This window comes from Gallinula chloropus (assembly GCF_964237585.1).
Source record: "Gallinula chloropus genome assembly, chromosome: 2".
NCBI lineage: Eukaryota > Metazoa > Chordata > Aves > Gruiformes > Rallidae > Gallinula > Gallinula chloropus.
In genome coordinates, this window is record NC_140086.1 from 102,247,838 (window position 1) to 102,260,499 (window position 12,662).

A 12,662-nucleotide genomic window follows, 5' to 3' on the forward strand; every position below is an offset into this window, starting at 1 on the left:
TATGGGAGTGAAAATTCATACCCACCCTTTGCTCTGAGCTTTCATTTAGAAGAGTCCCTGAACGGTTTTATGTGTGTAATTCAGATTCAGTGTGGGAATTTTGTCAGATTTCAGCCTGGGCAGTTCAGGGAGTTTGAACAGCCCCTAGGAAAGAGAGGTTGGGCTGAAAGTGGGGCCCTTTGGATTGGTTAACTGAATTCCAGTATGATTTAGGTCTTCACTGTTGTGAACGTCCCTTGTTTTTTGACAGCTGTGTTACTCCTGCATTTTAGAGAGTTGCTTCTGTGGAAGAAATGTGCATTAAGATGAGGTATTGAATGCATATGGCCTCTGCAATACCATTACTTAGAGAGGTGCACAGAATAAAGTTTTGCATTGCTAGTGTATTTTCTCATTTCCTTCATACAAAAATGTTCCCTGCTTGTATATGCATAGCTTCAGTTTGGCAGTTGTCTGTCACTTTTTTTGGGAAAACATGGATGAAGTCCAGAGTAAAGTAAAGTCTGAAAGTCTTAGTACAGTGGTATTCCAAAATTATGCTTTAGAAGAAGGTAGAATATAAGTGAAGGTGTTATAGAATAAGAGAACAACTTCAAAGCCTCATATTTTGAAGGTTTATAGTATTTGAATAGTTTATTTGTCCTGTTTTTATGAACAAATAAACTATGTACATATATAATTTATATATATAATTTAGATGTTTTTATATGTAGTTTATAGGGAGCACATATATATAAACAATGTACATATATGTATTTTGTATGTATATATACACAAATAAAAATCTAAATCTTTTATTTCTTTTGATTGTTTGCATATTCTCTATTATGATAGAGGAGATAGATTTGTGGTCGTTATTTCAATTTAAAATAAGTCAGATCTAAGTATTCTCTGGGTTACACTGGTTCAGAAACATATTTCAGGCTGCCCAGTATAACATTTGGGTAAAACCACTGATGTGTGCATGTGTAAATGCTGACTCTGTCAACAGAGTCTGATACCATGTATGTAATTCCCCCCTGGACAAAAATGCTATATTTTAAAATAAAACTGATTTTTGCCTCATGATACATTTCATGTTTGTTTTAAATCGATTCAAGAGGAAGAAATCTAGGTGGAGTTGACCTTTTTTACCTCATGTAAGTTGTATTATTTCCACTGGACTTGCAGTGACAAATTTTTACGGACTTCAAGGTAAAACTAAGCTCATAATGTTGTTCAGCATTACACACCAGGGTTTTTCTTTTTAAATCCTTGCTGAATTAAATAATTACATTTAAGTGCTGGTCAAAGTTGAATTAAAATTACACCACATTAATCTAAGAATGCTCTCCTACAACTGTGTAAATTTGAAAAGAATTTAAATTTCTTATATGCAATATCCATTGGATTTTCATGATCAGGAGCTGCAAGTTCAAATATCCAAACTCCTCTGGAGCATCTGGATTTTTATTTAGCTGTGAGTCTTATTTTTTCTCATTTGTTTTTAATGTAGAGGGATAAATTTCTGTGACTATTACAGGTTTCTAAAAAGGCAGCTGCTTTCTAGAGCAAAATGGTTTAGTTGCAATTAAACTATTTTGTCCCACAGTCATAGGTATTTCCTTTTGAAGTCTAACAATACCGTGTGCATCTTTAAGTTCCCAACCAAAAATAAGCATGTCCCAAACATTTATATTTCTTGCTTCACTTGTAGACAGGTAAAAATATGCCTTCTCAAGTTCTATCATAAATACCCAAAGTACTTTCTGTTAGACTCACCAACCTACTGATGACCAGTGCACACCTCTGTTTGGGGAGCCAATCCTTTGACAAATTGCCTCACGGATTTTTGAAGCTTGGCACTGGACTAGACTTTCAAGTATGGATACCTGAGTAGGTCATCTAGATCCCATGCTTTACTGATTGTGTTTCCCTTGTGCAGCTTACATGCCTTTTTTATGTAGATGGGTTCTCACTTGAAATGGTTTGTCCAGGACTGGGAAATCCCGGTAAATCGTTTCCTTGTTTAGTCCTTGGTTCTCCTCTGACATATATGCATTTCCTTCCAATTTAGACGAGCTACACATATTGGATAATAATGCAGGGTGTATAAAATATTTCAAACTACTAGGTTCCTTCATTGTGAAGTTCTTAAAAGTGGTATACCTTGGCTTGTTGTCTTTGTTATGAACACAGTTAGGCTTATGTTGAATAAGATAGTGTTGATGTCCACAGCTGTTCAGAATTTTTAATCCACTGGCATCCACATAGCAACAATCTTGAGGTAACAGGGTGAGACACAAAAGCTAGATGCCAGTTGTATGGTGCCAAATAATTTCAGAGATGCAGACATCATCCCTCCTGCAATGTGTTGAGTTCTGACAGGGCTGTGTGACTCATTAGTACACGTAGTAATTGGGAGATTCGGACAGCTCACAGTCATCAGTTCTTATAGAAGGTGGTTCTGGTCATCTTAGGAGAATATAAAATTTCAGATATTTTATTTTTAACAGGAACTGTACAGTAGCAAAAACATGGTTACAGTGGCTGAAGCTTCAGATCAGATTGAGTTTCCTCATAAATATGAGGTGTTTCCATATACAGACTTGTGTGTAAGCTTTCCTCTCCTGGCCTTCCAGTCTCTCGAGTTTGCTGCCTCTGTTCTAAACAAATTTTGTTCTAAAGAAATTTTGTTCTAAAGAAATTTTTGTTCCTGAGCCAAACCCTGTGAAAAGTCCCAGGAAGACTCTTCTTGTTTCCAGTAGTACAATCCTTCAATCAGGCTTCTATTGAGTACAGATGCAGTTCTTAAGTATAGTAGAGATCCATACTGTTAAATATTTTGGAAAAGCTCACTTTGCAAAGAAGACGTTTTTGATTCTTCTATGTGACAGGTTAGGGGAGGGAGAAATTCCTGTAGCAAAATTTTTCTTCATCTGATTTACTTGTCTAAAACATTCCTAAACCCCTCCTTGAAACCAGTTAATGGTAACTATTCAGAGAAACATGAAACTTTTTACAGTAACTTCTTAGTAACTACAAACCGTAGCTCAGATCAAAACTGGCATTGTTTCAGTTCAAAACCAACCATTTAACTTTTACATTTATCAGAAAAAGATGCTTTCAGATTTACTTAAAAGGCATTTCAGAACTCTGAAGTAGATTAAGTCCGAGCTTTGTACTGATATGTAAATGCAGTGTGAAAAGGAACAGTCTGTTAGAAATGTAAATTGTTCACAAATTGAAAAAAACACAACCAACCCCCAGCAAACTCCTGAATATTGTAAAGCTGTTGTATTCAATCTAACATCCAATGGAAAGAAGCGCCTGAGTGACCTTGTTTGCATACTTAAAAAGTAAACAGCAAAGAAAGATCATAAGCAACCAAAATACCATCCTCTGCTGAAAGCTGGTTTGATATTTACATCCAATAGTGCTAATTCTTAGCACCATTAAAATATATTCAGTAATTAATTTTTTACACTTTGCAATTTGTCAGTAGAGATACTGTATAGATGTTTAAATGAAAACCACCTGATTTTCTGGAAAAAAACTCTTTTTTTCAAATGGAAATGTGAAGAGGGGACATGAACAATTCTTGACATATAATGTACTTATGTGACTGTATGTTTACTGTTTTTATTTCTTTTTCCGGTGTTTTTTGTTTAGTATTTTTCCAAATGAAGTGGCATAATTTTAAGTAGAGATGCTACTGGTAAGCTAAACTTACGTATTGTTTTCAGAACAGAAGCTGTAGATTTCACAGTTGGGAGGTGCTCAAATAGTGTTGCTCAGCATTCTGGCCAACATGCAGAATAAATTTGATAATTTTTTATTACTAGGCAGGGTTATGTCTGAACCTTACAAGAGTGCACATGTGCAAGACCCTCAGATCAGTAGTCCACTGATGGTCTGTTCATCTTGTCTGTACTCCTGTTGCTGTGCTTGGATGGATGGCACTGTGTGATGGTACAAAGAGGGCTAGTGGAGGGAAATACACAAAGGTTTTTTCATTGCTTCCATGGCTGTACTTGAGAATTTGACAGGTTTTGTACTGAACAGTTCTGCATGACAAACCAAGTCTGTGTGCTAAAATGTTTCATCTGGTGTGAGGTATTTATGGCTAAGTGAGTTTGGATTTACAGCACTGTGCCTAGTTTTGGTAACAGATAAGCCAGACAGGAAGACTTTTTAATGCTTCAAGGTTAGTACTCCTGTATTTACTTAACTGCATTCCAGTTCAGACCTGTAACCTCTCAAGTCTGTTTTGCGGTAGGGTATTCAACTATTCAAAACAGAACAGTTTTGCATTGTTTTCTTCACTATTTTTTAAACTCAAAACTAAAAACACAGAAAAAAAATCACCCAATGGTTACTGTTAATGTTGGTTCTTGGATTTATTTTTTTTTCTATTTATTATGGTAACTGTTTTAAATAATTCCACACCAAGTGTGCTTCATTGGCCCAGCAGTAGTGAGAGCCTATGAGAAATCACAGCATGAAAGAGGGTGAGAAACTGTCATTTGGCTGTATTTTCCTTAAATGTGGTATTTTTTCATAAATACTGTCCTTAAATACCTGTAGACAGACATTCAGCCTCATGCATATAGCAGCCTTTTTCATCATGCAATTTGCACACCATAAACTTGAGCGTACGACGTTGCCCGTAAAGAAATTCGATGGCAACAGAATTGCTTTCTTCTTACCCTAGCCTGATGACTTGTTCTGAAAAGGAGTGTTTTGGTCTTTTGCATGTACCCATTGGGAGGAGCGATCCCCTGTGTGCCCAGCGCTGCAATAAAGGATACCTGCTTCATAGTAACCCAGGCCACTGAGTTTTGATTCCGGCTTTCCGAGGCATCAAAACAGCTAAAATGAACAGACAATTAATAGCACCTAATCCTTAAAAAGTTAAAAAATTGCACTTTAATTATTAGCTAAAATTTATTAAATCTCTCATATATAACCTCCAGTGTCTAAGTATCTTAGCTAATGGAAACTTGGCAGTGTGTCTGATAATGATGTTTTTTCCCACCCAGACCACTTTTCTTGGCATTATAAACCAACGGATTCATTGCCACTGTGGGTACAATTCCGAAACAATGTTTTTTCTAAAGCAGTATTTCCTAGAAAAACTTCCTAGTCCAGAAGCTTCATAATCAAAATCCTATTTTAAGTGTATTTTGAAAGTGTGTGGTAGAGTTGATGTTGAAATGCATTGGTGTCTCTGTTGTTCTCTTGATTCTGGAACCACCACAGATACAGACTAAGCTGTTGGTTACCATTGACTAAAATCTTCCTGTTCCTAAATTGTAACCATCTGATTTTTTAATTACCGGACATTGTCAAACTATGGGTATGAAAAGTCATTCAGAAACTTCTGCTTAATATAATTTTTTTTTTGGTAAATGAGCATTAAATCCTTTGAAAGTAGAACCACTCACTTTACTTTCTTGGCTAGGCGGACAGTAGGAATATTTACTCCTGAAGCTTTCTATAAGAAACAGAATTAATTGTATTCATTTTCAGAATTGGATAAGAACTCATAATCTATTTTGGGTTGGTCTAACCTGTGTGTTGTGTGTGGGAGTTGGACAAACAAGTCTAATAAGCCATCATAAGAATGTGCCTCCCATGACTTCATTTCTTCTCCTTTGTGTCTTTGCTTTAAAAAGCTCTGAGAGGGAGGAAAAAGTGGTTTGGATAATATAAAGGTTAATTAAAATGAAATCTTGGAGGTTTTAAAACATTCCAGAAGGAAATTGCTGTATTCCGCGTTTTGGGGTTTGTTCATTGCTAGTGTTGATAGTGCTGAAATAACATGGAAGAGATTATTCTCACGGTAGTATTTTTAGCTCAAGTGGATTTTTTTACTTCCTGTTTCTATATGAAAATCTGCTCAAGTTTGTTGGTTTGGTTTTTTCTGGGAAGCAAAACCACGAATTTTTTTCAACTTTACCCATTTTGTATGTGTTTGTATTTTGTGTGTTGTATGTATTTTGTATTTGTTGTTGACGAGTATATATTTTATGTGATTCCTGTTGGCAGTAAAGCGTATTATCTAAAATATTACATATGTGATAAAACATGTAGAATTAAGGACGTGGAAGACAATTCTAAGGCTGAGATTTTAGTCTCAGGCTGTGATTCTCTTAACATTCTCCTGTACGTTTTGCATTCAATTTTGTTGATTGTTGGAAAGAAATAATTTAGATGGGCTGTTTGTCTTCAGCATGAAAGAAAATCAATATATCAGATTAAAAAATATAGGATGTGTGCCTCGAGACATGAAGAAGCAGCAGTAACCAGTAGCATCAAGAAGCCAGTAACAGTTCTGGGATGAAAAGCAATATATTCACTTTAGTGAAGCCCTCCACTTGAGTTTATTAGCCCTGTCGAAAGATGAAGCTTGGCTCACACAGTTATGTACGTAGCTGATGCCAGTGAAGCATGCTAAGTTGTGTTCACATAACTGCAAGCAGGAGTTTATCAGTTCTCAACACTCAGTCTTCATAAACTTAGTTGATACATTTTCTTGCAAAATTGTTGTATTTTCCACAGATGTTCTAACAGAAAGGAAACTTCTACCCTGTATTTACTCTGAATTGTTGTTCATAAATTTTAGTTGAGTACCTCAGAGATCAGAATTACAGTTAGGTTCTTCCAGTCACTGATAAGGAAAGAGTTGTATTCTGATTTTTAAGGGATTATGGCCTTGCTTATTAAAACTGAAATGCATACCAGATTCCCCACACTGGTAGAAGTTTCATAGTCTTAACGTTTCCTTGTTCATGCCTTTGTGAAGAGGCCTTTTATATATTCCAGGGACTGCAGGTCAGATTGAATGCCTGTTTTTACCTTGTACCACCGAGAAAAGGAGTAAATGATTCTTTGTAGTGTAGTTAGACCATCAAGTAGACATGGATGACCTGGTAATTGCATGATATATGTTCAAGGCAAGTATTTCTGATAGGTTCCTACTGTTCTTGCTTTGAATGGAATGCATAATAGCTACCTATGTTAATGGCATATTATTTTTCCATCAAGACAACTGTTATAAATGGAAATGTAAAAGAAGATAGTGTCATGGGTTGATGCTGTATTTGTAGAGGCAATTCAGTTTTTCAGAAACGATACCATTGCTATTAGCAGAACTTCTCTCATGTGATACAACACCGGTCAAAGCCCTTATATAATGCCTTGTCTTTTTCTCTCCCTTTCCTTGTTACTTTTGTCTCCACAGTGCTGCATACCCAAGGTCCTATTGATGGCAGTCTGTATGCGAAAGTGAGAAAGAAGAGCTCTTCAGACAGCAGCATCCCTGGTGTTGCTCAGGCTGTTCCTGTGACTGGCAGTCCTGATCACAGTGATCATACCTTGTCTGTCAGCAGTGATTCAGGACACTCAACAGCTTCCATCAGGACAGACAAGACTGAGGAGTGCCTTGTGCCAGGAGTCAAACGTGGTCTGAGCCCACAAGAGAAGGCAGAACTGGACCAGCTACTTAGTGGCTTTGGTCTGGAGGATTCCGTCAACAACACTAAGGATATGAGTGATGCTCGGAGCAAGTACAGTGGGACTCGCCACATAGTGCCAGCTCAAGTTCATGTGAATGGAGACACGAAACTGAAGGACAGGGAGACTGATATTCTGGATGATGAAATGCCTAATCATGACCTTCACAGTGTGGACAGCATTGGGACCTTGTCTTCCTCAGAAGGGCAGCACTCTGCCCACCTAGGGAACTTTAGTTGCCACAAGAGCAGTCAGAACTCGCTTCTTTCAGATGGCTTTGGAAGTAACACTGGGGAAGAGCATCACAGTGCTTTTGCTCCAGACCTGGGAATTGGTGTAGATCCCCTCTATGAGAGATCATTTGGAAGCAGTGAACCGAAGTCAACTAAGAGACTGCAACAAAATCCTCCTGTCTCACCCCAGCCTCAAGCCTATGGCCCAAGTAACTACTCTACTCAGACTTGGGTACGTCAGCAGCAGATGGTCACTGCTCACCAATACAATTTTGCCCCAGAGAATGAAATTAGGGTTGGAATTCATAACACTGTGGAGAACTCGGGCAGTGTCCAGAGCCAGTCCCAAGTTCCAGACACCCCGACACGAGGTTTCAGCAGCAGAGAAGCTGTGCAGAGGGGCCTAGGAATTGTGCCAGGTGCTGTTGAAACTACAGAACATGCTGGTGCTGAGAGTTTTAAGTCAAGGCCAGTGCCTCAGAGGGATACAAATGGCCTGGATCTAGGACAGAACACAGGGGACTTGCCAGCTTCTCCAACTTTGGATATTGATCAGTCCATTGAACAACTGAACAGGCTGATCTTGGAGTTAGACCCTACATTTGAACCTATCCCAACCCGCATTAACACTATGACCAGGGACAGAAATCAAGTAAATGGCTTCACCAGCCTTGATGTAGATGTGGAAGGACTTGGCAGGAGTCCTGGCTTCCATGACAGATTAGAGGTCACGAACAGGAATCTCTCCCAGTGTGGTAAGCTGTTGTAATACTTTCTGAATATAATGCTTTTCTTAGTACCTGTGTGTTCGTTATATAGTGCAGCAGGACATCGGGTCATGACTTGCAACTATAAGGATGATTATAAAGGGATTATTTCCAATACTGTCTTTACATAACCATACAAGAAATTATGGAATCAAACTGATATGGGAGTTTTGCTGGTACTTGTTTTTTGCTTGAAAAACAATTTACTGTTCAACAAATTCCTACGTGTTATAGATCAACAGTGGGGATTTTTTTGCTGCTGTAAGTTTAAGTGATAAGGGAGCAGAATTCCTACAATTCTGACATCAAAACATTTTTAGAAGGTATCTGTAGTGAAAAACACACTCTGAAACTTTTTTCTGTTTAAAAATTCAAAAGTTCTAGTGCTTACTTGTCTTTGGCTCTGACACAATTGCAGAAATCAACTGGTGGCATTAAATATGCAACACGTGCTGAATGTATTGCCTATATAATGCTATTAGAAGTAGCAGCTTTGCAAAAGGAGGAGTAGTCAGCCTCAGTCCACTGAAATCCTTCATTAATGCTTTAACTAAAATTTGTGACAAGCTCTTTGTGGTTTTACTGTTCTCTGGCAGAACATATCCCCATCCCACTCTACCCTTCCTTCCCTCTTCCTCATCCCTCTCTTCCTACCTCCAGTCTTGATGTGATGAAATACTGGCTTGTGTCTCTAGGATTTGATTCAGTATCAGCCAACATGCTAGAGAGTAGGTCCACAGCCTCACTGGACATAAATGAACTGGATCAATCCAAGCCCATACAGTTGGATATGCCGGATCACTTGATGATGACCATGCCCGACTAGTGTGTAGTTTCCATTAATGTTCAGGCCTGTTGTGATTAAGGGTGGTGATTCTTGTATAGAAAAATGAAATCACAGTTTTGCACTTAGTTGCGTAACTGAGGACTAAAGAAGTTCAGAAATCCACAATGAATAGGTGTCAGTCCTTCACAGTTTTTAGTATGTGTTTTGTGGCTCTTACAGGATTAAACTCATTCATTTGTAATTCTTTTATCTTTACAAATGATTAGCTTATGGACAAATTGATAATGAGGTTTTTCCAACAGGAGAAAACTCTTCTCTTTGGTATACAGTAAAGCTAGTGAAGGAGATAAAAGAAGGTTCATTTAGAATAAGCCATCTTTTACAGTTCTGTGTTTAAAGATATGAATCTGAAAAGAGATGTTTTAATTTTTCTCACAGATTCTGATTGTCTCCCAAAGAAAGTAGGAGTCAATTCCCTTCCGTTTGTAAAGTCAGGTAAAGCAGGTAAACTTTCTGCCCTAATAAAGACTGGTAAGAATACAAGTCCTTTGGGCCATGTTCTGGAAGAGGATTTGTTAGAAGGATTGTGATGAATTTGGAATTTGATATGAATATACAGAGAGCATTTAGAATCCTGCTTTTTGTTTTTTGTTTTTTTGTTTTTTTTTGGTAGGGACACAAAGCATAGTATGAAAGATGAAGGGCTTTAGTCAGGAAGCTCCTTTTCTTTTTGTCATGCCCTTGCCTTTGGCAAGGCATTTCTCTCTCCTTCATCTGTCTGAGAAAGGGAAAAGGATGGTTAATTTTTTTCCATTTCTTTCTTAAACCTGTTGTTTACATCATACAGAGTTTCAAATGTAACCTTCTGCATGCTGATTCCTAATCCAATTCAAGTCAATAGAAGACCTCCTTGGATTTAATGAGAGGTACAGGAGTACTTGGGTCGGAAAGTAAGGTGGTGAGCACAATTTGCATGTTGAAAGTGGTATGTAAGTGCTAAATTCTATCAACAGCGATTTTGTTTCTGACATTGAATTTTTACTGCATAACCTCTATCTCTGCTCCAAAGCAATACCCCCATTCCTACTGAAATCACAGAATCAAAGAGGTTGTAGTTGGGAAGAACCTCTGAAGAGCATCTGGTCCAGCATCCCTTCTCAGGCAGGATCATAGCTTTTGACTATGTCCTACTGTCATGGTTCACCCCCAGGCAGTAGCTGAGCACAACCACGTGGTTATAGATAGGTGCCATGGTTCCAGCTAGGACAGAGGTAACTTCCCCAAGAAGCCAGCATGCGTGAGCCGAGCTGGCCCAGGCTGTTTTCCATACCACTTGACATCAAACCCTCATAAAAGGGGCTGGTTGGGGATGGGTGGGTTCATGGGGTTTCAGGGCAGTCTGAGTGTATTGGAGAAGTTCATGGAGGACTGTCTTCCATGGGTGGAACCCCACTGCTCCAGCAGGGTCTGTCTTCACTGTGGAGCTAATAGCTGAATGATCTCTCCCTCTCATCTTGACTCCTAAGCCTCTCAATATCTATTTTCTCCCCTGTCCAGCTGAAAAGGGGAGTGATAGTGTGACATTAGTGGTCATCTGGCCTCCAGCCAGGCTAAAACCACCACAAAGAAGAGCTTTGAGGAGTGCTATCAAGTTTTTCATGGATAGTTCTGCGCTCTACCAAATAATGAACATGATGTTTTACTTCAGCATACAAGGTGTACTTTGTCTGGCTAAAAGGCAGACAATTATTATGTCCCTTAATTATTTAAGGGACAGTCAGGGAGTGAATCAGTTGGTATTTGGGTCTTTAAGTATTTTCTTAAATGTTTGCTTGGAGGAAGTACTTCACACATTTACTGTCCTGAAGTCAGATTTCACCAAGCCTTTCATTGAGATTAGAGACTTAGGGAGGAAGGTGGCAAGTAAAGGCTTACCCTTGCATTTTTAGGGCCCAAAATAAATGAAAAAACTATACCTAGAGTTTAAGCACTGCAGAGAGCTGAAAATCTGTGGAATCCAGATACAGGAAGCAAGACTTGAGGCTTGTGTTGGCCTCTACTCCTGGCTTATGTCATCAAGATTTATGGGCCTCATTCTAGTCATGTTTAAAATAACTTAGGATATTTATGTTTAGGAAAATTTAATTTAAAAGTTTAACCCTTAAAGTACTTTCTCTTCACTTTACCTTCTGTTTTTTATGGCCTTATGCTGCCAGTGTCATTTAGGTTGGTTAGCATCTTCTGGCCTCTATTTTTTTTTAAACAGTGTGCTAGTATAAAACTATGCTGGATATTCTCAGCTGAAATCTGTAGTGGTCCTTGTTGAGAGGTTATAGCTCCCTTCATCAAAGGCAGCAAAACTGAATGGGTACTTCACATTCCCCTAGCATTATTAGTTTACAATTCTGGGAGTATAAGCTAAAGCATCGTCATTTTCAGCAACTGCTACTTCAGAGGATGGCATCTTTTGATAGAAAAAGCAGAGGATAGGAATAGTAAGGATTTAGGTATTTTAATTTAGTCAGGGTCTTTAGGGTGTTGAGTGCATTTGAGTGCCCTAAAGTGTAATGACGTCTCCTTGTGGTTAATGTCGGTAATGCCTTAAAGAGTTGAGGTGTTTCCCTTCTGTAACGGGTATGTGCCTTGCTCGTGAGTGGTAAACAGCAAGTTTAGATTGTAGACTCCCTTGCCCTTTGAACCCTTTGAATATATTCATAGTGATTAACAGCGCAATTTTGTGTTTGTCTAATGCAGTTGAAATGCAGCAGACTGTTCCCAGGGGAGTGGCCTTACACTGCCTCCATGATCCCTGGACATGCTTTACCCCATTCACCTCTGCGTCAGATCTGGGAACTGCAGTGGTGGGGTTTGTTGGATTAGTTTGCTAATTTAATGTTTTTTAAGTTTTCTGATGAGCTAATTCTCTGTCAAGAGTTAAAACTGCAATATGGACAGGTAATCACTAAACACCATGTGCAAAAATAGAGGTGAGGGCACATAGCTGGATGCAGGGGGCAAGCACAATGGCCATTTTAGCAGTCTTTAAACTTTGGAAGAGGTTTACCCTGAAACCACATACCTATATCTTTGTGCTAGGACCTTGTGTGGTTTAACCTGGACAGCAGTTAAAACAACCACGCAGCTGTTCACTCACTCCCTCTCCTCTCAGTGGGATGGGAGAAAGAATCAAAAAGGAAAAGGTAAAACACTTGGGTTGAGATAAAGACAGTTTAATAAGACAGAATAGGAAGATTATAATAATGATAAATGGATATATAAAACAAGTGATGAACAGAGTAATTTCTCAACACCTGAAGCCAATGCTTAGCTAGTTGGCAAGCTGCCCCACCTCCTGGCAAACCCCCAAGTTATATATGG

General features: G+C 38.6%; 1 protein-coding gene across 1 annotated transcript in view; it reads left to right on the forward strand.

Moving 5' to 3' along the window:
• Nucleotides 1-12,662, forward strand: part of TNS3 (tensin 3) — a 101,464-nt gene that overhangs the window by 31,062 nt on the left and 57,740 nt on the right. The window contains exon 12 of the mRNA XM_084279904.1: nucleotides 7,226-8,485. Within this exon, the coding sequence (XP_084136030.1) occupies nucleotides 7,226-8,485 (1,260 nt within the window). The remainder of the gene's footprint in view (nucleotides 1-7,225; nucleotides 8,486-12,662) is intronic.